Raw genomic sequence first — 26,712 nt, 5'->3', positions numbered from 1 at the left:
AGATGAGCAAGAATGGCCAAAAAGGGTATGTTTCTTTGTTACTACACTTATATTTTCATTTTATAATTAACTTTATAATGCACTGCACTTTTTATATTTCTCTAATTATTCCTTTTTATTATAGAACTAGAAGCCCGTTGCACAAAGATTCACACAATAGGCCTTCCTTCCCCTGGCTGCCGGCACTGGTTTTCCTCTGGCACCCAGGATCCAGGCCTTTGGTATGGCTGCAGTGAAGCTTAGCTTCTCCACTGCGGCCCCAGAGAGGGTTGGCTTCTCCACTGTGGTCCCAGCGAGGCTTGGCTTCTCTGATGCGGCCACAGTCTTCAGTCTTCAGTTTTCAGTCTTCACTCCACCCAGAGCCTTCAGTCTTCACTCAGCGCCTGCGTATGCAAATTAACCACCATCTTTGTTGGGTTAATTTGCATAGTTGCTTTGATTGGCTGGTGGGCATAGTGGAGTGACACAAATTTGCATGTTTCTCTTTTATTAGTGTAGATATTTTCTTGTTATGTGGAGGCAATTGTTACACAAACACTTCTGAAGTTTCTAAATACATTGTTTGGAAATATAATAGAGCTATTTTCTAACACAGGATCAGGGCAACAATGGAAAGAGGGTCATTCAAACCCAGTGTATGTCCTCGCCACACTCAACCTCTGGGACACACAGGATCTCCGCAGCCGCAACACCGGTGGGATGAGCTCACCTACAGCCGGGAGCCAGCAGCACATGACCATGGGAGGTTATACCACTGAGAAGGCAAGTAAGAAAACACATATTTGGGGAAACAGGAGAGATGCTGTTTAGGGAACAAGAAATAAGTCCTGGAGACCAAAAGCACAGTGCAGTGAATATAGACAACACTATTGGGTTATAGTCATCAAACATGAAAATGCATATATTTGCAGAAAATCTTTTATTCATGATACTAATAAGTAAAATGCCAGGAAAGTAAATTAAATACATATGTAAAATCATGAAAAAATAGAAAATCCAATAATAGGTTTCTCATTATACTTTCTCCTTTTTATAGCTTTATTGATATATAACTGACATACAATAACCTGCTCATGTTTAAAGTACAATTCCATGAGTTGTGACATGGATACACACCCTCAGGGCCATCACCACACTCAAGATAGTGAACATAGCCACCATCCCTAAAACTTCTTTGTGACCCTTTGTAAACCACCCCACCCCAGTCCCTAAGCAATCACTAAACTATTTTCTGTCAGTTTGTATTTTCCAAAATTTTATATAAAACTAGAGGCCCGGTGCACAAAAATTTGTGCACTTGGGGGGGAGAGGGGTCCCTCAGCCCGGCCTGTGCCCTCTCGCAGTCTGGGACCCCTTGGGAGATAATGACCTGCTGGCTTAGGCCTGCTCCTGGGTGGCAGAGGGCAGGCCCAAACCCTAGATGCAGCCCCTGGTCGGGCTCAGAGCAGGGCCGATTGGGGAGTTTGGGCGCTGCCCCCTGTCATGCACAGAGCAGGGTGGATTGGGAGATTGCGGCACCACCCCCTTCACGCACAGAGTAGGACCAATAGGGGAGTTAGGGCACCGTCCCCTGTCACACACAGAGCCGGTCGGATTAGGGGGTTGGGGTGCCGCCCTCTATCACCCACAGAGCAGGGCCAATGAAGGGGTTGGGGCACCGCCACTGTCACACTCAGGGCAGGGCCAATGGGGAGGTTATGGCTCTACCCTGTCACACACAGAGCAGGGCCAATCAGGGGGTTGGGGTGCCACACCCTGTCACACACAGAGCCGCAGGGCGATCAGGGGTTTGGGGAGCTCCCCCCTATCAGGCACAGAGCAGGGCTGATAAGAGGGTTGGGGCGCCTTCCCCTGTCATGAACAGAGCAGGGCAGATAGGAAGGTTGTGGCCCCTCCCCCTGTCACACAGAGCCACAGGGAGATCAGGGGGTTTGGTCGCTGGCCCTTGTCATGCTGATCCGGTGCCGGGAGGCCTCGCGGCTCTGCTGATCCCAGTGCTGGGAGGCCTCACTGCTCCACTGATCCCGGTGCTGGGGCGCATATTACCCTTTTACTATATAGGATAGAGGCCTGGTCCATGGGTGGGGCTGGCTGGTTTACCCTGAAGGGTGTCCTGGATCAGGGTGGGGGTCCCGCTTGGGTGCCTTGCCAGCCTGGATGAGGGGATGATGGCTGTTTGCAGCTGGTCATACACCCTTCAGGGTGGGGGTCCCCACTGGGGTGCCTGGCCACTCTGGGTGAGGGGCTGAGGGCTATTTTCAGGCTGGCGGGTGACTGAAGCTCCCAACCTGTCCTTTATTTCTTTTTTTTTAATTCTGGGCCAGCTTTAACTCTGAGGCTTGGCTCCAGCTCTGAGGCCTCAGCTGCTGAAAGCAAGTATCTGGTTTGTTTGTGTTCTATAATTGTAACACTGTTGCGGTTCTGCTCACTCCAGCTCTGAGATCCCGGCTGGCTGAAAACAGGGATCTGTGTTTGTTCTATAATTGAAACAATGGTGCGGTCCTGCTGGCTGAAGCCCGGCTGGCTGAAAGCAGGTTTCTGGGGTTTTGTTTAGCTTCTATATTTGTAACAATGTTTCTTAAACTGCAAGTTCAGAGGTCGGCAAGGCAGACGGGGAATGTTGGCTTCCTCCATCACTGAAGCAAGCAAGCCTCCTGTTCGCTTCAAGCTGCCTGGCTGCCGGCCGCCATCTTGGTTGGCAGTTAATTTGCATATCACCCTGATTAGCCCATGGGAAGTGTAGTGGAGGTGCGGCTAATTACCATGTTTCTCTATTATTAGATAGGATTAGTTTGTATTTTCTAAAATTTTATTCAAATCATATGAGAAATCTTTTCTGTCTTTTTTCATTCTTCATAATTATTTGAAGATTCAACCATGTTGAGTCATATCAATTATTTCTTCATTTTGATTGTTGAGTGGTATTTCATCATCTACTTCCTAGCATTGTTTCCAGTTTGAGGTTATTACAAATAAATCTTCTATGGACATTCTGTATAAGTTTTTGTGCATTAATTTCCTCTTCTTTGGGGCAAATACCTAAGAATGGAATGCTTTAAAAAAATTGGGCCTGTTTTAACTTTTTAAAAATATATTTGTATTTATTTCAGAGGAGAAAGGAGAGGGAGAAAGAGATAGAAACATCAATGATGAGAGAGAAACATTGATCGGCTGCCACCTGCATAATATCCTTGATTTTGCCTCTTAAATAACAAAGCCTAAAATGTTTATTATTGCACCCTTTACCAAAAGAGTGAGCTAATCCCCACATCATAATATCCATTGTTATCTATAATAAAGACAGTTTTATTTTGTTTTGTTTTCCAATTATCATGACCTTTATTTAGTTTTCTTGCTTTTTGCACTGGATCTACCTTCTATAATATACTGACTACAAGTGGTGAGAGCAGAAAAGTTTGCCTTGGCCTCAGTCTTAGAGGGAAAGCATTCATTTTTTCACTAGTAATATTGATGGTAGCTGGAGGCTTTTCTTAGATCCAATTCTCAGACTGGGTAAGTGTGTTCTATTCCTTGTTTCCTGATTATTTCTGTCATGAATAAGTGTTTGTCAAATATATTTTTTCATTAATTGAGCCAACTATTTTTTGGTTTTATTTTCATCTGAAAATATGGTGAATTACATTGATTGGATTTTGGAATGCTAAAGCAACTTTGTACCCACTTGGTCATGCTATATCATTCTTTATACAAAATTGGGTTTAATTTGCTAAAAATTGTGTTAAGAATGTTTGCATCTATGTTTATGGGGGATATTGGTCTGTAGTTTTCTCTTCTGTGATTTCTAGTCTTTGATTTGGGTATAAATAATAACCAAAACGGTGAGCTGAGGGTTTTCCCCAGGATCATGTCTCGAGACGCCAAAGAATGAGCTCCACATACTAGAAGATTTAAGCAAAAACGTGGAAAGTTTATTACAAGCAGATTCAGATTCCCCTCACATCAAGGGGGCCCAATAATGGGCTGCCCATTAAAGCCTTTAGTCCAGGGTTATATGTTTGCCACAAGCCTGCTTCTATGTCTATCCCTGTCATCACCTGATTGATTCCCTCAATTGTTCTTCCCCAGCAACAGTCCTGAAATTTCACTGTTTCTGTGTTCTTTCTGTTCCTATGTGGAACTTTCCCTGTTTCTATGCGTCAGTTGGTCTTATTGTTGCAAGCCCCGCCTTGTTTTCCCATGTTCCCCCCTTTGAGTCCAGAAACATTTTATTATTCTTGCGGGGTTGGTTCCTGTGATTAGGCTGCTCAAACTGCTGTGTCTGCCCTGCCTATGTCCCACCCACCTTTGTTTCCTAAGGGACCCTGTCTATCTGACTATGTTTCAAGCTAACTTCTCTCATAAGGGCAATGAGAATGAGTTGAGATGTGTTCCCCTGCCCCTTGTATGTTCTTGGAACAACTCATGTAAAGGCATTACATCTTCATTAAATGCTTGGGAGAGTTTACCAATAAAATCACCTGAGCCTGACATATGCTTTTCCGGAGCTTTTTAGCTGCAAATCTCCAATTTCTGTGTTAGATACAGGGCTGTTCGGGGTCATTCCATTTTCTTTACTGACCTTTGGTCATTTGTATTTTTCAAGGAGTTTTTCCATTCCTCTAAGCGATCCAAATTATAAAGATAAAGTTTTTCATAGAGTATTTTATTATCATCTTAATTTTTGCACAATATGCAATGATAGCTCTTCTCTCATTCTTAATATTTGTGAATTGTGTTTTCTCTCTTCCTGATCAATCTCATAGAGGTTTGCCAATTTGAGTGACCTTCTCAAAGAATTATATTGTGTTTCATTGGTTTCCTCTACTATTTTTCTGATTTTCATTCCATTGATTTCTACTCTATATTTTCTTTCTTGTGCTTAATTTGAGCTTAAGTTTCTATTCAACTTTCCAGGTTCTTGTTGTTTAGTGTTGTTGTTGTTAATCCTCACCAGAGGACATTTTTAATTGATTTTTAGAGAGAGTGGAAGGGAGAGGTAGAGACAGAAACATCGATGTGAAAGAGACATATCAATTGGTTACCTGGCCAGGGCTGGAGATTGAACCTGCAACTGAGGTAAGTGCCCTTGACCAGAATCGAACCTGGGAGGACCCTTCAGTTCTCAGGCCAGCGCTCTATCCAGTGAGCCAAACCAGCTAGGGCAAATTTTCCTGGTTCTTAAGGAAGAATCTCAGTCCACTGATTTGATATTTTTTCCCCTCATTTCTAATATAAGCATTTGTGCTGTCATTGTCCATTGGAATCCTGCTTCTGATGCATTGCATAAATTGTGATTCATTGTGTTCTCTCTCATTCACCTCAAAGTGCTTTCTAAGTCCTCTTCTCCTCTGACCCATGTTTTATTCAGAAAAAGTGTGTTTTAAAGTTTACAAATATTTAGTAATATATTTTTACATTGATTTCTCACTTAATTTCTTTTTGGTCAGTGAACAAAGTTTGTATGATTTTAATCCTTAAAAATTCATTGATCCTTAGATTCTGCTCCCCCCAAAAAAACAACAGATTTTTTTTGACATAATTCAGAGTCCACTCATGTTAAAATCACCTAATAGAATAGGAATGTATGGATACTTCCTTGATCATACATGTGTGTGTTTCCTTGGAGTAAAGGGCTCCTGTTTGGGAAACATAACAAGCTTTCATGGTTTTATTAAAATATAATTATTCAATTTTTAAACTATATTCATATATTCTTTTGATTATCTACATTAATAAAAGAGAAACATGGTAATTGGTGTACGACCGCTACCCTTCCCATTTGCTAATCAGGGAGATATGCAAATTAACTGCCAGCCAAGATGGCGGCCGGCAGCCAGGCAGCTTGAAACTAACATGAGGCTTGCTTGCCTCAGTGACAGAGAAAACCAACGTTCCCCGCCTGCAGCTGCAGGCCTCTGAGCCTGAAGTTTCAAACATTGTAACAAATACCGCCGAATTTCAGCCAGCAGATTTGCAACATTGTAAGCAAAGGCCAGAAACCTACTTTCAGCCGCGGAGGCCTAAGGGCTGGAGCCAAGCCTCAAGCTAAAGCTGGCCCAGAATAAAAAAAAAAAAAAGAAAAAAAAGGAGCAGTTGGGAGCTTAAGTCACCCCCAGCCTGAAAACAGCCCTCAGCCCCTCACCCAGACTAGCCAGGCACCCCAGTGGGGACCCCCACCCTGAAGGGTGTGTGACCAGCTGGAAACGGTCATCATCCCCTCACTCAGGCTGGCCAGTCATCCCAGTGGGGACCCCCACCCTGATCCAGGACACCCTTCAGGGCAAACCAGCCGGCCCCACCCATGGACCAGGCCTCTATCCTATATAGTAAAAGGGTAATATGCCTCCCAGCACCAGAATCAGCAGAGCCATGAGGCCTCTTGGCACCAGGATCAGCGTGACAGGGAGCAGCGCCCAAACCCCCTGATCGCCCTGCCGCTCTGTTCGTGACAGGGTGCGGCACCCCAACCCCCCCCCCCCACTGGCCCTGCTCTGTGTGTGATGGGGTAGAGCCATAACCTCCCCATTGGCCCTGCCCTGAGTGTGAGAGTGGTGGCACCCCAACCCCCTGATCAGCCCTGCTCTGTTGGTGATAGAGGGTGGTGCCCCAACCCCCTGATTGGCCCTGCTCTGTGCGTGACAGGGTACAGAGCCCCAACCCCCCTGATGGGCCCTGCTCTGTGAGTGACAGGGGGCAGTGCCCCAACCCCATGATTGGCCCTGCTCTGTGCATGACAGGGGGTGGCACCGCAACCTCCCCATCGACCCTGCCTTGAGTGTGACAGGGGGTGGTGCCCCAACCCCCCAATCAGCCCTACCCTGAGCGTGACTGAGGTTGGCATCACAACCTCCCAATCCGCCCTGCTCTGTGCATGACAGGGGGTGGCGCCCCAACTCCCCAATTGGCCCTGCTCTGAGCCCAACCAGGGGCTGCACCTAGGGATTGGGCTTGCCCTCTGCCACCCGGGAGCAGGCCTAAGCCAGAAGGTCGTTATCTCCAGAGGGGTCCCAGACTGCGAGAGGGCACAGGCCGGGCTGAGGGACCCCTCCTTCCCCCGAGTGCACAAATTTTTGTGCACCGGGCCTCTAGTTTTTAAATAAAGAGTAAAATGTCACTCTGATGGTGGCAGGGTACCACCGAAGCTCACGGGAAGGACAGTGGTCTGCTCCAGAGTGCAGTTTCTGAAGATACTAGGAGCCTGAGGGTTTGTAGTAGTACTCTAACCTGTTAGAACATGTAAAAGACCGAGCTCCTTGGACTCCAGGCAAAAGCAGGCATTAGGATCTGCTCCATTTCATGCTTCTTTGCTTCTCAAACATCCCTAATTGCCTGTCAGGTTGCATCACATTTTGGAAACAAGGAAGGAATAGTCAGGGAAATAAGAGCTGGATGGGCTGCCTGCCACCCTCTAGGAAGGAATGCTGGCATCTCCCAGTCCAGATGTGAGAGGGAGGGAGAAGGGAAAGTGCAATGTGGCCACCTGCTGGTGAACGTCACCCAGGTAATACCCTTAGAGCTGCAAAGAGGGATTTTGAACTTCCAGTAGAAGGAATGTGCTTTAGCCTCGTTTTACATCAAAAGAAAGACAAAATATAACTCTGAAATTTTTTGAAACGTAATTTAGTTCTTAGAGAGTGTACAATTAGAATTTTTCATCATCCACACAGGGATTGCTAGCATCCTCATTACTGCTCGCGGCTTCTGCTGCAATTTTCTCCTCTACCCTGTCTCTTCAAACTCCCAAACCGCCTCTCCCACACTGCCTTTCCAGCAACACCCAGCTTCTTGTGTTCAGTTAGCCGCCTTTATGTTCCATTTTTTCCCGGCATCTACCATTTCAGATATGAACTCCATTTCCTGTCTTCTTCTTGTCCTTTTATGTATAATGAACTACTTGGGCTAGCTTTTTTACTTCCTTTCTGGTAGCCTTAAAAGGGAATTTTATCATTGTTTGCTTTTATTTTGTTTCTGATCTTATAGTCAAAAATTTCATCACTACATAGGTAACTACTTGTACATTTCCGTTATTCTCCTTGATGCCTTTAAATTGCATTAATATTATCTACCTAAAAACTAAAATATTCCCTAAGCTCAGGAAAAAGTCTTCTAGATTCATTCTATTCACCTTTTCTGGAACACTTAGTATGAAGCTATTGGAGGTTGCTGCATAAAACTTCCTCGATACCTTTTCTCAGTTTCTGTGGCTCATGGCAGCTGGAACAGGGCGTTTTCCCTTGTTCTCTCTCACACATCTTCTATTTTGTTGTGATGATAGGACCCTTTCCTGAGAGTCCCATTGAAAACTACTCAATAATTCTGCATGGGCCTTAAGAGTGCTTCCTCGTCACCTTCACAATAAACACAGATGAAAATGAAACCACAGCATTGTCACAGCTTGTCTTATTTTTTTTGAAGGATCCCCATGTACATGTTTGCCTCCTTTTGCCTGCTGTCTATATCAGTCACTGTGTCACTGTGGCAGACACATCTGGGAAAATCAATCGGGCAGAGAACTCAGTCACCCAAAGGGGCCTCAGAGACTGGAGGTGCCCCTCGCCAGTCCCCTCAGGAGATTGAAGGTGCACATAACCAGTCCTTTCAGTTTGAAGCTTCTCCTCACCAGTTTTCTCAGGAGATTGAATGTGTGCCTCACCAATTGGCTCAGGAGATTCAAGGTTTGCCTCATCTCTCCCCCTCAGGAGATTCAAGGTGTATCTCACCAATCCACTTAGATATCTTCTCAAGAGATTAAAGGTTTGGAGCACCTGTCCTGCCAGGAGATTGAAGTTGTGCCTCAACAGTTCTCTTAGATTAAGTGTATGCCTGATCATCCTCTCAGGAGATTGAAGGATTGTCTCACCACTCTTCAGATTGTAGGTGTGCCTCATCAGTCCTCTTACTTTGAATTTTTGCCTCACTAGTCCTCTCAGGAGATTGAAAGTGTACCTCACCTGTTCTCTTAGGATATTGAAGGTGTGCCTCAGCAGTCCTGTCAGGAAATTGAAGGTGCGCCTCAGCACTCTTGCCAGATGATTGAATGTGTGCCTGAATAGTCATCTCAGGTGATTAAAAGTGTGGCTTACTAGGCCATTCAGGAGATTGAAGGTTAGCTCCACTTGTGCAACGCAGAGCAACCAGCCCCAGCTCCACCCCAGGGGTAGGGGGTGGCCTGGAGCAACCTAGCATGTTTCTCACTCAGGGCCACAGGAATGTGAGGACTGTGCACCCCTAAGCAACATGCACCCACTCCTCCTCCTCCTGATGGTGCTACCCAGATCAACCCAGCATGTGCCCCACTCTGGACCACAGGAAAATGCTTTTGGGGAAACCTGGAGCAATCTGGTGTGCCCATCCAGGGGCCACAGGACCACACTGCAAGTGCATTGTCTGAGAGATTTTGGGCATCTCCCTGCCAAGAGTGCCAGGGCTGCTCAGCAATTTGCATGCCAGAGGGCTCTGGCTCCTCACAGGGAGTCACACACCAGAGGAAATGTGCACATGTTCCCACCACTCTCAGCATCTGAAGCAGACAATTGGGGGACCAAATCCATGAGAGAACGTTATACAACTCAGCAGGGACAATTAAAGCTTGAGACTCAAGGCAGGCCCTAGCTATGAGCTAACGATTTCCAGACCATTGGCCTTATAGGGTCTTCAACTTCTCAAACCCCAAGAAGGGTGTTCTGGGCCAGAAAGATATAGCAAAAATGGGGTGGGGGGTGAGAAGTAGCATGCCCCTCCCCAAAGGAAAAAAATGAGGAATCACCAGGAAAGGAACTAAATGAAATGGAAGCAAGCAATATGTCAGAGAAAGAATTCAGAAAATGGGTCATGAAGTTCCTAAACCAGCTAGATGAGAAAATCAATAACATATGTTGTAGGTACCACTGCACTCTGACCAGTCAAAAAAAATCAACAACATAAGTAAGAATCATGAGGAAATGAAGAATGATTTAGCTGCAATAAAAAAATACAATAGAAGATTTCAACAGTAGACTAGAAAAAGTGGAGAACCAAATCAGCAAGATAGAAAACATGGTAGGAAAAACACCAAATCTGAACAACAATTGGAAAAAAGAATTAAAAAGCAGGAGGAGAGATTAAGGGAGCTTTGGGACAACATAAAATGAAGCAATATCTGAATAATAGGGTTGCCAGAGGTCAAGAAGAGGAACAAAAAATAAAAAACCTATTTGAAGAAATAATGACAGAAAACTTCCCTGACTTGGGGAAGAAAAAAGTCACACAAGCACAGAGAGTGCCAAACAAGATGAACCCAAAAAGACCCACACCAAGACACATTTTAATTACAATGGCAAACGTTAATGACAACGAGAGAATCTTAAGGGCTGCGAGAGACATAACATTACCTACAAGAATCTCCCATTAGATTATCAAATGATTTCTCAATAGAAACACATCAGTCCAGAGGGAATTGAATGAAGTATACAAAGTGATACAAAGCAAGGGATTGAATCCAAGAATACTCTATCCAGCAAGGCTATAAATCAAAATTAAAGGTAAACTCAGGAGCTTAGCAGAAACATAAGGCTAAGGGAGTTTATTACCACCAAACCAGCAATGCAAGAAATGCTAAAGGAACCATTGTGAAAAAGAGAAATAGAAAGGAAAGAAGGAACACAAGCATACAGAATAAAAATGCAACAAACAAGTACCTATCCTACCTAATAAAAGAGTAATATGTAAATTAACTGTCACTCTGCAACAAAGATGGCAGTGCCCATAGTGGCTGGGGCGGGATGCTGGCAGCATCGCCCTGGCAATGCGAGCCCAGTGTTCGTGCCCCAGCCATGCGGAGGGAGGGGAGGGAAGGGACCTCAGGCTGGAAGCAGAAGCTGAGAACGTGGGAACCACCAGGAATACTGGGAATAGTAGTTCTGGTGGCAGCCCCTGGACAGGAAGCAGAAGCTGAGAGCACAGGGAGCACCAGGAATGCTGAGAATCATGGTTCTGGTGGCAGACACATTGCGTGATCTCCTAGACCAGTGGTTGGCAAACTGTGGCTCAGCAAACCGCAGCTCGCGAGCCACATGCAGCTCTTTGGCCCCTTGAGTGTGCCTCTTTCACAAAATACCAGCTCTTCCACAAAATACTGACTTCTGCACATGGGCCACCAAGTTTCAATCGCACTGTACGTGCGTGCCTGCACGTGGTGTTTTGTGGAAGAGCCACACTCAAGGGGCCAAAGAGCTGCATGTGGCTCATGAGCCGTGGTTTGCCAGCCACGGTCCTAGACACTAGAGCAAAGTGAGCCTGGAGCAAGATACTGTTGTGGGCTGGGGATGGAGGGAAAGCAAAGGTGAGAGACATAAGTCAGAGTGTCGAGGAAAAATTAAAAGGAAGATATCCTGCAACTTCTAGGAAATCTCCACTAATGGAGCAAAGAAAAAAAAAAGAGCTCTATTATTCTGTGAGCACCAAACCAGACTTGGCTGGGGTCTCACACAATTCACTCATATGGTTGCAAAGACAGACAGAAACTTCACTCTTTCATGTACCCAGGCAGATACAATGCACAACATGCATGTTTTCATGGAAGCGGACTTAACAGCACCAATTGCTTTACACCCTTTGGTAAGTCACCTTTTGATGGCCATCTGTGTTAGTTAATTGCCATAACCAAGAGTAAAAAAAAAAATGAAACTTTTCTATCTCTATGATAAGCAGGCTCTTACAACTTGGAGCAAGGCAACTATCTATGATAATAAAAGTGTAATATAAGGGGCAATGAGGCAGGCAGACAGAGGCAGTTAGGGGTGAACAGGCAGGTGAGCAGTTAGGAGCAATCAGGCAGGCAGGCAGAGTGGTCAGGGGCAATCAGGCAGGCAGGTGAGTGGTTAGGGGTGATCACTCAGGCAGGCAGAGGCATTTAGGGGTGATTAGGCAGGCATGCAGAGTGGTTAGGGCTGATCAGGCAGGCAGGCAGAGGCAATTAGGGGCGATGAGGCAGGCAGGCAAGCAGTTAGGGGCAATGACGCAGGCAAGCAGAGTGGTTAGGGGCGATCAATCAGGCTGGCAGGCAAGCAGTTAAGAGCCAGCAGTCCCAGATTGTTAGAGGGTGCAAGCAGGGCTAAAGGACCACCCCCCCCCCACCATGCACCAATTTCATGCACCAGGCCTCTAGTCAATAATAACCATAAACTGAAATGGATTAAATACTCCAATAAAAAAGCATAGGTTAGCTGAATGGATAAGAAAACAGGACCCATATATATGCTGTCTACAAGAGACCCAGCTCAGAGCAAAGGACTCACAAAGACTAAAAGTGAAGGGATGGGAAAAAAATTTTTAGGCAAACAGAAATGAAAAAAAAAAAAGCTGAAGTAGCAACACTTATATCTGACAAAATAGACCTCAAAGTGAAGGCCATAACAAGAGATAAGGAAGGCCACTTCATAATACTAAAGGGATCGATACCCCAAGAGGATATAACTCTGGTAAACAAATATGCACCCAATGCAGGAGCACCCACATACATTAAAAAAATACTCTTGAAGATATCAAGGAAGAGTTGACAGCAATACAATCATAGTAGGGAACTTTAATACCCTATTGACATCACTGGATAAATCTTCTAGACAAAAAAAAAAATCAACAAAGAAACAGCAATCCAAAATGACTCTCTAGATCAGATAGAACTAATTGACATGTTCAGAACATTTCACCCAGAAGCAATGGATTCTTCTCAAGTGCACATGGGACGTTGTCAAAGATAGACCACATATTAGGAAACAGGCTAAGTCTCTACAAATTCAAGAAGATTGAAATTATATCAAGCATCTTCTCAGATCATAATGGCATAAAATTAGAAATCAACTACAGTAAAAACAATGAAAAAATATCAAACACTTGGAGGCTAAATAGCATACTATTAAACAATGACTGGGTTAAGAAAGAGAGCATTCTGGAAACAAATGACAATGAAAACACAATAATCCAAAATCTATGGACACAGTGAAAGCAGTCCTGAGAGGGAAGTTCATAGCTCTACAGTCCTACCTCAATAAACAAGAAAAACTGCAAATAAATTATCTAACCCTACAATTTAAAAAATTAGAAAGAGAAGAACAAGAAAAGCCTAGAGTAAACAGAAGGAAATAATAAAGATCAAATAGGAGCCCTACCTGGCTTGGTTCAATGGATAGAACATCAGCCTGCACAATAAAGGGTTGCAAGTTCGATTCCAGCCAAAAGCATATGGCTGGGTTGTGGGCTCGATCGCCAGTAGGGGACATGCAGAAGGCACACACCAATGATTCTCTCTCATCATTCATGTTTCTATGTCTCTCTCCCTTTCTGTCTGAAATCAAAGAGCTGGTTCTTTGAAAGGATAAGCAAGGTTGATGAACCGCTAACCAGTCTCAGCAAGAAACAAAGAGAGAGGACCCAAATAAACAAAATCAGATGTGAAAAAGGTGACCTAACAACCAATCCCACAGACATACAAAGAATTATTTAAAAAAATACAATGAACAACCTTATAATTTGTAAACATTATAATTTCATGTCATCATAGTAACTATCAGAGTTTTCACCCTGTTTCTAGGAAAGAACTCTAAGGCTTCTGTATTTTGAGGATTTTGCTAGGCTGACACAGCAGATAAAATCAGAAGCAGTGCTGAGTACTTGGTTATTTGATTACAAAGTCCGTCTTTCCTGTACTTTGCCTCTCTGGGCTCTGCCTTGTTGGGAAGCATCTTTAATGACTGTGATGGTGGAGGTCTTGGCCTTTGGAGTAGAAGCTTCAATGCTTCATAAGCAGGGCTGTATCGGGGAAAAGTAGCTGGAAGTCAGAACTAAAGAATTTGAAAATATACAGGTTTTTAGAGACTGTTATAAATGTTAATTACAACAGACCTGAGTAGTGTCTAAATAATGTTAATATATTTTTATTGATTTCAGAGAGGAAGGGAGAGGGAGAGAGAGAGACAGAAACATCAATGATGAGAGAGAAGCATTGATTGGCTGCCTCCTGTACACCCCTCACTGGGGATGGAGCCTGCAACTCCAGCATGTGCCCTGACTGGAAATCTAACCGTGACCTCCTGGTTTATAGGTCTACACTCAACCACTGAACCATGCCAGCCAGGCTCAAGTAGAATCTCTTGGTTTGCAACAGCAGGCCCCGCAGAAAGTGATCAGGCCACCTATAGGTTCAAATTTCTATCCTAATTATTTCAGTGCACTGGATTCTGAATCCACGCAGAAGGAGACCTCTCCCCAACAAAGATTCATGGCTTGCCTCGTGAAATTTTATCTCTGCCACTTACCAGCTGTGTGAGCCTGGGCACCTCACCTCTCTGCTTCAAGGTCCTCCTGATAAAATAGGGCAGGTATTAGAGCATGGCAGGTATATTTAAGGAGTCCTAGGAATTCATTCCAAGTGCAGTATGTGTATATCCTCACAACAACCTAATGGGGTGCAGTCAATGCCCCCAGCCAAAGGCCATGGGGAGCACACCTGGGGGTGAACAAGCTGTTGTTGTGTCATCGCAGTGAGGGAGACACTCACTTTGGGGAATTGTGAGGCATCTCAGTAAGAGAGTGTTGGAATTAAAAAAGCAGAATCAGGAGGAGAAGTCTATTCAGAGAATTATTGCAGGACCAGTTTACACAGTTGTGGGGAACTGGGCAAGTCCAAGATCCACAGGACAGACCACTGTCAGGAGGGGCAGCTGGAACTCTCCGCACAGCCCAAGCTGCAGCCCAGAGCGGAATCCACTCCCTCAGGGAAGCCTCACTCTGCGCTGGGACTCTTTAGCAGACGGATCTAGCTCAGTCACATTATCCAGCATGACCTCTATCACTGTCAATGGTTTGTGGACTTTAATCATATCTATAAAATATCAACGTTTGATTGACTATCCGGGGCCTATAACCTAGCTGACACATAAAACTGATCATTGACCTCAGTGTTTGGGCTTGAGGTGATCTTGAAAGGATTTGAGAAATAGAGACTTTGTTCTTAATTGGATTCTGTTAGGAAGTGGGTGCTGGGGTGGGTAGTTCTATAATTGGGCATCTTAATACATTTTACCTGGAAGGAAGGAAGGCGATACTGAAGCTAGAACCCTAATTGGCAGAGAAGCAGCAGTCAGCTCTGGCCGGGTAGTCTCCTCTGGATATGCCAAGGTTGGGGGTTCAGTCTCTGGTCACATGCAAGAAGCAACCAATGAAAGCATAAACACGTGGAACAACAAATCAATGTTTCTCTTATTCTCTCTCTCTCTCTCTCTCTCTCTCTCTCTCTCTCTCAAATCAATCAATTAAAAAAATAATAAAAAGGAGCAGCAGTTATTCACATTACCCTGGAGAGAAGTGTGCTCAGAATCCAATTAAGAACAAAGTCTCTTGGCCGTTTTTGTGGCTCAGACAATGCTCATGTTCTGGTTATTTAGGTCTGTGAGAACCAGCAGGCACACACAGGAGAGGAGATTCTGATTTCTTACCTTCCGTCCTTTCATGGAGAATTCCCTCAGGTCTAGTTGGAGTGGAGGCTGCATCAGAACCTCAGAACCATCGCTTCTCGGCCTTTTGGCTAAGATCAAGTGTAGTATCTGTTCTTATCAGTTTAATATCTGATACGTCCTCTATCTGAGGACATTATATTAAATGTATTTTTGGAGCAGGGAGATGGAATATGAGCTTGCTCCGTCCACTCCACGCATTGACCCGGTATTGCAGTACCTCTGGGAATGGTGCACCAAAAAAAAAAAAAAGAACCAGTCCCTGCTAGGCCTCCTAGTACACACTCTTCAGCTGGCAACATAGGTGTCATCACAGGGGGTGGTTTCTGATTGGCTACAACCTGACCTGCAGGGTGTGGTTTGGGTGTTTTTAGATTTCTTCCTCAGCTTGGTCCTCATCATTGCGCTAATACTCAGAGCAGCAAATGCTGAGACCACCTTGAGAAGAAGATGACCCGAAATAGAGCCCTGATTTGGGGGGCCCTCACCCTGACCACCTTGCTGAGTCGTTGTGGAGGTGAAGACATTGTGGGTGAGTGCTCTGCTGAGTCACATGGGGACTGGACTGGGGAAACAGAGTTGGAGGATAAAATAGAGATTTGCATAGAAATAGTAGCCATTCCTCAAAGGCATCCTCAATATTAAGCAGATCCAACAATTATGATCCTTCCTCCTTTGGGAAACCAGAGTCCCCATCCAGTCTCTGCTACCTGAGCCGTTGCACACTGCACCACGACCATCATCCTGGTCCTAATGTTGGATCCATGAATATAGCCCAGAGGCTCTATGGCATCCATGTGTGATTGCCTCAAAGATTAGGGGTGTTTTCACAAGTGGATGTTCTGTTACTAAAATTCATGAACCATTGCTTCCAAATTTTTCTGAACAACTTTTGGAGCTTTATGAATATTTCTCCTGTAGTTTACCTTGCGGTAAAGAGTTTCATGAAACATGTGTACTATGTAGATATAAACAAGGGTTCTTTGCTTTATCTCAGATTCACATACATTTGCAAGCTGAGAACTGGCATGAGTGGGGAATGGGAAAACAGCCCAGTGAGGGTCTTCAGACAAGTCATTTTATCATGTGGTTTTCATTTCATCTCAGTTACCGCTTATGTGTCACCTTACAAAAAATCAAATAAAGTAGGTTTCAGGTGTGCTTCCCAAGTAATGAAGACCATTAAATGTCAATGATATTTTAAAATCACTACTACTACAGGTATAGCTGTATAATTTTTCTTTAACAAAGTAGGGAATATCTTTACTTTTATTTTAAAATTGAAAACTTTATGATGAAACTTGGTGAATTAAATTACATTAGTCTCAAACGGTCAGCCCAAAAGGCCTGTCCTTTACCACATCTAAGGAAGCTCTGCAAGGAAGATTGTGCATCCAATCATGGTTTGGTCCCCTGGGCTACTCCGCCTCTGTTGCTCACCTTTCCACCCTCTCTTCATCATTCCTTTCATTCCAGGATCCTTTCTTTCCAGCATCTATTCCTACTTCTTTTTCCTGTTGTTTTATTGGCATGAAGAGTAGGTTCATAAAAGCCAAGTAGAAAAACCAAGCACTGTAGTCCAAAGGGAAATGAACTAAAGGTTACTCTGATCTTCAATGATGTTATTAACTACTAGAGTCCCAATGCACGAATTCGTGTAAAGGTGGGGGTCCCTCAGCCTGGCCAGGGATAGGGCTGCTCAGGGCCATCTCGCCCAGTCTCAGTCAGGGCCAATCAGGGCTGGCCTGCCTGGGGGAGGGACCAAAAGAGATTGGCTGTGGGAGCACACTGATCACCAGGGGGCAGCTCTTGCATTGGGAGTCTGCCTCCTGGTGGTCAGTGCGCATCATAGCAACCAGTTCACCAGTCGTAACAGTCTCTTAGGCTTTTAAATATATAGATGGCTGCTCCCAAGTTTTCTTGGTTTGGTAGGAAAGTTTTGTCTGTTTCTCCAGAGCACGTCCAAGTCCCCTTTTCTCAATGTCACTCCAGAGTACCCTGGTCTGTCTTGACGTACACCCCACAGTGGGCAAAGGGCCAAGGGCCCACAATGCCTACAGGGCCCCATAAACATGTTTTACTTTCTTCTAAAATTAGAAGAAAAAATGAACTTTTAGAGTAGAAGAAACTAGTTTAATTTAGCCTGGATTATACTTGCCTTTGTACCAATATGGTCATAAAAATTTTTAATAAAAGTTTTTCATAAAAGTTTTTAATATTTTTATGGAAAAATAAAGGCCCCTCCTAACAACAGTGCTTAGGGCTCAGGAGTCATAATGCAACCATCACTACTGAGTCTAACTTTCACAGGATGCTGCTACCTTCGTGTCTGTCAGTCTTCCCCAAATCTCTGTCGTCCTGGAGAATAGCGCTGACATTTGCTACACAGTTTGAGCACCAGGAGCTCAGTGCTGGGACTCAGATGAAGAAACATGCTGTCTGCTCCAGAAGGAGCTCAGATTAGCGATAGGACAACCTGGTACCCAGAGCAGGGCAGCTGCTGGGCAGGACAATGGGCCCAGCGAGGCTGAAACTGAAAGTGAGTAGTTCCAGCTGGCATAGTGAGGTCCTTCAGCAGCAGCATGCAGCCAGGACACATGCAGATGAAAAGGATAATCACATATATTCATGTTGGAAATGGAATCAACAGGATTCATTGCAAGAACATGGAGGCTTTGATGGAGGGCCTTGGAAGTGGCCAGCCAAGGGGGTCATGCTGGGTGAGGGTGAGGACTAGATAAACTTGCAAGAGGACATCTGCATGGAAGGGCTGGAGATCATAGTGTGGTCAAAATTATGCTTAATGAGAAGACTTAGCTAAGAAGTTGGTAACTAAGCAGAAACGTCAAGAATGAACTAGAGGTGTCCAGGAAATCCTAGAAGATAATTTGAGGGAGGAAAACAGACCCTTGTAAAGACAAGGAGCATGAAAGGGTGACGTCTGGTTTGATTAGCAGGTGAGGTATTTGTGGAGGACTCAGCACAGTACACCTATTGGCTCCTTACTCCCCTGACTCCCCTATTCATGAAGCTCCTCGCTGGCAGAGACTGTGCATGGTCCGTGTGTTACTCCTCTCACCTCACAATGTCTGAAACCTTGTTGATGGTCAGGAATTTGGAAGGGAGGGAAGAGGAAATGGTAAAAGGCTCAGACAAGTCGTCCAGTCAGGCCCACCTGGGAGTCAGCTGCACTGGCTGCCTCTGCTTTGGCGTCACACCAAGTCCACTGTCCATGCGAGGGAAGGGCCAGAGTTTTCCTTGAGTCCTCCACAAGGTAAGTGTTGATTCAGAAAAAGGAGAGGCTTAGGGACGTCCTTCAAGATAAGAAGAGGGTGGGAAGTGACAGGAATCCAAAGTGTAATGGAGTTTCCAGTTTCATTTCAGAGGAAACCAGGTGCTCTCCCCTAAGGACCAGCCTGTTACAGAAGCAGAGATCTTAGCCCTGGATGGTGTTCTCAGTGGTTAGAACATCAGCCTGCACATGAAAAGATCATTGGTTTGATTCCTGGTCAAGGGCAGGTACCTGGGTTACAGGTTCATCTCCAGAGCCATGTGTGGGAAGCAACCAATCAATCTAAGAGGTTTCTCTCTCTTTGTCTCCCCTCATCTTCTCCCTCCCACTCTCAATAAATATACTCAGGGCCCTAGCCAGTTTGGCTCAGTGGATAGAACATCAGCCTGCAGACCAAAGGGCATGTACCTCAGTTGCAGGCTTCTCCCCAGTCCGGGCCCTGGTCAGGGCAAGTACAGGAGGCAACCAATCTATGTGTTCTCTCACATCAATATTTCTGTCTTCCCATCTCTCTTCCATTCTCTCTCTCTTTCAAAAAAAAAAAAAAAAAAACAATGGAAAAATAATATATATATAATCTCCTTAGGTGAGGATTAAAAACATACTCACACATAAACAGAGACCTTAGAAGCATGTTTACTTTTGTGTTTTGTAATATTGTCATTGTCCTTATCATGCTCTTTCTTTTTTTAAAATATATTTTTATTGATTTCAGAGAGGAAAGGAGAGGGAGAGAGAAATAGAAACAGCAATGATGAGAGGGAGTCATTGATCAGGCTGCCTCCTGCACTCCCCCTACTGGGGATCAAGCCCACAACCGGGGCATGCACCCTGACCAGAAATCGAACCATGACCTCCTGGTTCATAGGTTGATGCTCAACCACTGAGCCACGCTGGCAGGGCTCATGCTCTTTCTTATTCCCTAAAATAGAGGCAATTCTTTTAAAATAATATGTGTGCTTTTGTTGGTTAAAAAAATAAAAGGAGGAAGGAATCCTTGTATAGCACATGTTCTGTTCTGAGCCAGTCCTGAGGGGAGAGGACTCACAATGAATGTGTTATTAACCAATGAAGAAATTGAGAGAGAAAACTTATGAAGCTGAAAGAGGTAAACTGAATCTCTGGAAAGAAAGCTAAGGCCGCCAAACTGGTTTGGCTCAGTGGATAGAGCATCGGCCTGCGGACTGAAAGGTCCCAGGTTCGATTCCAGTCAAGGGCATGTACCTTGGTTGCAGGCACATCCCCAGAGGGGGATGTGCAGGAGGCAGCTGGTCGGTGTTTCTCTCTCATCGATGTTTCTAACTCTCTATCCCTCTCCCTCCCTCTCTGTCAAAAATCAATAAAATATATTTTTTAAAAAAAGAAAAGAAAGCTAAGGCCATGGTCGTTCATTCATTCCTTGTTCCGCCCATTTCAGTATTTATCTTAAGCCCAAGAGGTGCCAGGCGCTGAGCTAGGTGGACAGAGAACAGCAGTGAACAGGCCTGTGGAATTCTGTTCCTGAGACAGGAGCAGCCATCAGAGTGGAGAGGCAGCTGGATTCTAACAGGACAGCCAGGGGCGGGAGCAGGCGCTGGGGACTGTCTGCAGGCTGTGCCTAAGGAGCAGCCCACAATGTTTCTTGTCACTTTGTTTAACGAGATCCTTTCTCTCCTGTTTTGCACCTCCCTGCTCCCACCTCACTCATCAGCTGACCACGTTGGGGCCTATGGCATAAATGTCTACCAATCCTACGGTCCCTCGGGCCAGTACACCCATGAATTTGATGGAGACGAGGAGTTCTACGTGGACCTGGACAAGAGGGAGACTGTTTGCTGGCTGACTGGGTTCAGTGAATTTAAATATTTTGACACTCAGACTGCACTGATAAACATGGCTATATTCAAATACAACCTGGACCTCCTGATTAAACGCTCCAACTCTACCGCTGCTCCCAATAGTAAGTGTCCACCATCTTGTCTCTTTACTGACTCTACCCTTCACCAGGCCTCACTCCCTTCTCGCCTCAGATACATACCCTTCACTCTATAAATGCTCTCCTTTCCAAGGAGTCCCAGATCTTCTCATGGAATTTGCTGAATCCTCATCCTCTCCCTCCTTACAAATCATCTATTTCCATGAAATACAGATTCTTGCTCCCACACTGCAATCCTCAACTTCTTAAAGGATGGGTCCCGTAGACGTCTTACCCTAACAAGGGGCCCACAGAGAGAAGGGCATGGGGATGACGGGCGGGCAGTGTACAGCGGCTCGCAAGCAGAGGGAACAAGAGCATCTCTGCTCTCCAATGGGGAAACGTTGCTGGGAGGTCCCTCCAGGAGGCAGGGACCCTCAGGGCAGAGCTGCGCACGATTCTAAACCCAGTGCTGTTTCCTCACCGCAGAGGTTCCTGAGGTGACAGTGTTTCCCAAGGCTCCCGTGGAGCTGGGCCAGCCCAACACCCTCATCTGTGCCGTGGACAACATCTTCCCTCCTGTGATCAACATCTCGTGGCTGAGCAACGGGCACTCAGTCACACAGGGTATTTCTGAAACCAGCTTCCTGTCCAAGAGTGATGATTCCTTCCTCAAGTTCAGTTACCTCACCTTCCTCCCTTCTGCTGACGATGTCTATGACTGCAAGGTGGAGCACTGGGGGCTGGACCAGCCACTCCTGAAGCATTGGGGTGGGTATGAGCCCTGCCTCGACCTGCACAGCAGTTCAGCATAACCTGCAGGAAGGCCAATAACACACAATGAATGCACTGTATAAGAAATATGGATTTTGAAGGCATTGGGGGGCCAGGTGGAAACCTCTTTGCAAGAAGAGGAACCAGAAGTCTGGGTCCTGCCTGCTTTTTATTCAGTTTGATTACACATTTGCCTTTAGCCATGCATGCAGGCCGATCAAAGGTAAAGTCTGGTAAACAATTTAAAGATGATCAGGTCAGGAAATCTTCCCGAGCCATGGCCATAACAGCAGGAGCAATCTATGCTGATTCAGCCCTGCTGAGATTGAGGTCCCTCTGCCTTCCAGTGTCTTTTTTGCACTTTCATGCTAATGCTGCTATGCTTTGGCCTCCAGCAGAGCCCCATGCCTTTTGGTGCCTTCTTTCCTCTGTCAAGCCTGAACATCTGCCCATGATCCCCTAACTCGTGGCCCTAAAACTAACACTTTAAGGGTTTCTAATGATAGACTTGCACCCTCTCACTAAGCCCCATGCCCCACATCTTTACAGAACCAATCCTCACCATTCCACCCCATATACCTGCACAGCAACTCTTTCTCTATTCTGATCTCCACAACCTCACACCCACAGAGCCTGAGATTCCAGCCCCCATATCAGAGCTGACGGAGACTGTGGTCTGTGCCCTGGGGCTGGCCTTGGGCCTCATGGGCATCATCATGGGTGCCATCTTCATTATCCAGGGCCTGTGCTCAGGTGGTATCTCCAGACAGCAAGGGCCCTTATAAAGGGAAGGTAAGTATTCAGATATATAAAAGCATAAGGAAGGAAAGTGGGAGGAGGCTGTGGACACAAGTGTGGTTGAAGAGCAGAATTGGGAAACAGCATAATGGTAGCACAGGAACCCCTAGATCTCATGTCTGTGTCGTTGCAGGTGCATTGCCATCCACAAGCAGAGAGTGGACATGCTGGATGGCAGCACTATTTCCTGGCTACGTTCATCACATCACTTCTCGCTTCCTACACTCATCCTCTCACTTCTTCTCTGTGACTACAGGTGCTGTAGCCCCCTCAGATCTCACATACCTCTCAGAATTCTCTCCCAAACTCTTGAATTTTTTCTCAGTTGTTACCTATTGTGGGATTCCTGGGGTATCCATCAGATATCTAATCCCTCAGTGACCTTGAACTAATATCTCTGTGGGAGGACAAACCCCCTTTATGACGTCTTGACTGAAAATTTTCCTGTCGTTTATCTCAGGACTGACTATGACGATGGCCCATTATGCTCCAGGCCCATTTAATCTCATTTCCCAGATCAGGTTTCATGCCTAGTAACACAAAAGAAAGCAAGTATAGTCTGATAATATTTTTATATCTTAACTGAAGTTAATTTTTCTCTCTTCCTTTTGCTCCCACCTTTGGCCACTGCCCCACCCCACCCCCAATTCAGGCATCAATGAAGGTACTATATACCTTCTGTCCTTTATGTAGATTTGTTACAGCAGAAATACAAAAACAAATAAATCTGTATTCATTTTAATATAGCTGTTAAAACTTATGACAGAGAAATAAGTTACCAGAAAGAAATTTTTAATCTCAAAAATAGCAGTAGTCAATATTTGTTCCCCAAACTTTAAATTTGTGAAGAATAAATAATGTTAGTAAAAGCTTTCTTCTCCCTCCACACCCTTGAGGAGATAGCAATTCTCTAGGCAGGAGAAAAATGGAAGTTAGTTAGGAGGGCATTGGAATGACGCAATAATGAGGTATCTGAGGACCAAGTGTTTTGTCCTTACTTAGGGTTAGTAACAACTGGGAAAGGGGTGAGAGTAGAAACCATGATCCCTAGGGAGTAGAAAACAGGGTCCCTAGGGTACAGGTGTAGCTTGCCTCACCTCCTGGATGAGTCCTGCTGGCTAACCTGTGGATTTTCCTGTGCCGCCCTGGCATGTGAGGGACCGAGGCTCAATATGGATGCATGGTGTGTCCAGGCAGGTAAGCCCAATCATTCTCACTGAATCCCTGTGCACCTGGGAGCAGCAGAACAGCACCTGGCTAAGGAGCTGGAGCCTGAGAGGAAGAAAGCGCCCCAGTGCACAGGGATGAGATAATGCAGTGGTGGGTGCTGGACCTTCTCTGGATTCACTGTCTCCCAGTGGAAACCCTGGCAGGGAGAGGGACCCACAGAGGGATGCTCTGGCGTTGCGGGTGCACCCAACACTTCACACCTGAGAGTGTATGTAATCTGGTTTGGCGACATCCTGCCCTTTGAAACTGAGTTCCCCACATTGCCTCAGTCTTTCCGCCCCGCATGACTGCTCCACACATTGCACCCAGGATGGCGCGATGGAACAGCCACAGGGGTATGAGGCTGCCCCTGTCTTGCCATCTGCCTCTGGGAGCTTAACATGTAACTGGGAGTCAAAGAATAACTGATGCAGCATAGTTCAGTACCAAGACACCTAAATCCAAATCCAGGACTCAGCATGTTATAGCTGGTATTTTAAACTTCATAGCACTGCGTAAAGCAGCTGACATGTCTGTGCCTTTTTTCTTATTCATACGTGGGGGAAATAATACTTTCCTTGCAGAGTTATTGACAGAATTTTAATAACTTGATATGTAGGCACTGCTTTACATACAGTATACAAATACATAGGAAAATACTGCTAGTTATATCCATCATCAATAGCTCTATTTTTATAATTTATTTAATGTTTCAACTACAGTTGGCATACAACATTATATTAGTTTCAATGTGCACAAATTCATGCACATTGAAAGAAAATTAATTAGAATAGTTTAATATTACTGTTTGCCCTTTCTCTATAATAGAAATGTCAACCAAATTTACTATCGACAATGACAGATGGAAAAACATTTGTGCAGTTGGCACCAGTGAGAGCTTTATATATAGAGAGATAAACTTGCTTAATTAGACCTGCTTTCTGATTTAGCTAAACTTTTTCTAGCCCAGTGAAGCATGCCAACTTCTCTTTCAGGTAATTGTCAGCAACACAGCAGTAAATATCAACATGAAGCAGATTATTATTGTAGATCATGCAGGGAGAACAAAGGGTAAAATATTTAACTGCAGCAGTATTTGACTATATTCTGCATAGTGAGAAAACCTGAAGTCATTTTCAAGTTCCACCATTTCTTACTTCTTTTCAGTAGGGTCAAGTTTCTAAGCTTTCTAAATCTCCATTTTCTGGCTAATGAAAAGAAAATAGGATTTCACTGCGTCTCCTACCTACCTACTCCAGGACTTCTGTGATGATCAAATGAGATGAGGCACAGGAAAATGCTTCACAGACATCAGCACCTGGTTATAAAGCAAGTCGTGTTCCTAGCCTGAAGAAACGCCAAAGATGCTAGTTGCGAGGGAGAGGAAGCCAGGCATTGCTATATGACATCATTACCTGGTGCCCAGAGCAACTGTTTCTGGGCTGGGCTGGGTTGTGGGCCGCATTTTGCACCATGGGGTCCTGGCAGTGTCTGCTGCAATTTGGTGGGGTGTCACTCCAGAGTGGTGGGGGGCCTGTGTCCCATTTGGGGGAAGCCAAGTGTTGCTTTGTCACATTGAGCATCTGGCCCTGGTGGTCAGTGTGTGTCATAGCAACCAGTTAGACAGTCAGAGGGACACTTAGCATATTAGTCTTTTATATATATACTAGAGGCCCGGTGCACAAAAATTTGTGCACTCGGAGGGGGAGCGGGGGGGTCCCTCAGTCCAGCCTGTGCCCTCTCACAGTCTGGGACCCCTCCGGAGATAACGACCTGCTGGCTTAGGCCTGCTCCCAGGTGGCAGAGGGCAGGCCCAATTCCTAGGTGCAGCCCCTGGTCAGGCTCAGAGCAGGGCCGATTGGGGAGCTGGGGCGCCGCCCCCTGTCATGCAAAGGGCAGGGCGGATTGGGAGGTTGCGATGCCACCCTCAGTCACGCTCAGGGTAGGGTCGATTGGGGGGTTGGCACACCGCCCCCTGTCACACTCAAGGCAGGGTCGATGGGGAGGTTGCAGCACCACCCCGTCACCCACAGAGCAGGACCAATCAGGGGGTTGGGGCGCCACCACTGTCACACTCAGGGCAGGGCCAATGGGGAGGTTATGCCTCTACCCCGTCACCCACAGAGCAGGGCCAATCAGGGGGTTGGGGCACCGCACCCTGTAACACACAGAGCCGCAGGGTGATCAGGGGGTTGGGGAGCTCCCCCAATCAGGCACAGAGCAGGGCTGATCAGGGGGTTGGGGTGCCTTCCTCTGTCACAAACAGAGCAGGGCAGATAGGGAAGTTGTGGCCCCGCCCCCTGTCACACACAGAGCCGCAGGGCAATCAGGTATTTTTGGGTGCTGATCCGGTGCCAGGAGGCCTCGTGGCTCTGCTGATCCCAGTGCTGGGAGGCATATTCCCCTTTTACTATATAGGATAGAGGCCTGGTGCACGGGTGGGGGCTGGCTGGTTTTCCCTGAAGGGTGTCCTGGATCAGGGTGGGGGTCCCGACTGGGGTACCTGGCCAGCCTGGGTGAGGGGATGATGGCTGTTTGCAGCTGGTCACACACCCTTCAGGGTGGGGGTCCCCACTGGGGTGCCTGGCCAGTCTGGGTGAGGGGCTGAGGGCTGTTTTCAGGCTGGCGGGTGACTGAAGCTCCCAACCGCTCCTTTTTTTCTTTTCTTTTTTTATTCTGGGCCAGCTTTAGCTCTGAGGCTTGGCTCCAGCTCTGAGGCCTCAGCTGCTGAAAGCAGGTATCTGGTTTGTTTGGGTTCTATAATTGAAACACTGTTTCAACTCCAGCTCTGAGATCCCGGCTGGCTGAAAACAGGTTTCTGGGGTTTTGTTTAGCTTCTATATTTGTAACAATGTTTCAAATTGCAAGCTCAGAGGCTGGCAGCAGCAGGCGGGGAACGTTGGAGTCCTCCATCACTGAAGCAAGCAAGCCTCACGTTCGCTTCAAGCTGCCTGGCTGCCGGCCGCCATTTGGCTGGCAGTTAATTTGCATATCGCCCTGATTAGCCAATGGGAAGGGTAGCGGAGGTACGGCTAATTACCATGCTTCTCTTTTATTAGATAGGATATAGATTATAGACTATATATACCCTATTATGCATTTTATATCCCATGATTTTTTTTATAACTGGAAATGTGCACATCTTAATCCCATCCTCTTTTTCAACCATCTCCCCAAGCCTCCTCCCATCTAGCAACTGTCAAAATGTTCTCCTTATCTGTGAATTTGTTTCCACGTTGTTTGTTCACTTACTTTGT

The 26,712-nt window shown here is 45.8% G+C and overlaps 1 protein-coding gene and 1 non-coding gene across 3 annotated transcripts; both read left to right on the top strand.

Annotated features, from left to right (window-relative positions):
• The first annotated feature begins 15,539 nt into the window (after positions 1 to 15,539).
• Positions 15,540 to 15,730, top strand: LOC118679664. Its single transcript, XR_004975281.1, has one exon. It is a non-coding gene; the product is annotated as a U2 spliceosomal RNA (small nuclear RNA).
• A 137-nt stretch (positions 15,731 to 15,867) lies between these two features.
• Positions 15,868 to 23,051, top strand: LOC118679624 (SLA class II histocompatibility antigen, DQ haplotype D alpha chain-like). Of its 2 annotated transcripts, XM_036356581.1 has the most exons (5): positions 15,868 to 16,020; positions 20,471 to 20,719; positions 21,164 to 21,445; positions 22,079 to 22,240; positions 22,380 to 22,522. In XM_036356581.1, the coding sequence occupies exons 1-4, from the start codon at positions 15,939 to 15,941 to the stop codon at positions 22,231 to 22,233; spliced, it is 768 nt and encodes a 255-aa protein (XP_036212474.1). In that variant the 5' UTR covers positions 15,868 to 15,938; the 3' UTR covers positions 22,234 to 22,240; positions 22,380 to 22,522. The 2 variants fall into 2 exon arrangements, with proteins under 2 accessions (XP_036212474.1, XP_036212473.1); XM_036356580.1 differs by lacking the exon at positions 22,079 to 22,240 and having other exon boundaries at positions 22,380 to 23,051.
• Positions 23,052 to 26,712: the final 3,661 nt, after the last annotated feature.

The sequence above is a fragment of the Myotis myotis genome, unplaced genomic scaffold (assembly GCF_014108235.1).
Source record: "Myotis myotis isolate mMyoMyo1 unplaced genomic scaffold, mMyoMyo1.p scaffold_m19_p_26, whole genome shotgun sequence".
Taxonomy (NCBI): Eukaryota; Metazoa; Chordata; class Mammalia; order Chiroptera; family Vespertilionidae; genus Myotis; species Myotis myotis.
This window is presented reverse-complemented; position numbering and strand designations above follow the sequence as displayed.

What these genes read in the sequence shown, in the direction of transcription:
- LOC118679624 (XM_036356580.1), top strand. Translation starts at nt 15,939, where the DNA reads ATGACCCGAAATAGAGCCCTGATTTGGGGGGCCCTCACCCTGACCACC. An exon ending in CTCTACCGCTGCTCCCAATA is followed by an intron (nt 20,720 to 21,163) that starts GTAAGTGTCCAC and finishes TCCTCACCGCAG; the next exon opens with AGGTTCCTGAGGTGACAGTG. An exon ending in GCCACTCCTGAAGCATTGGG is followed by an intron (nt 21,446 to 22,379) that starts GTGGGTATGAGC and finishes GTGTCGTTGCAG; the next exon opens with GTGCATTGCCATCCACAAGC.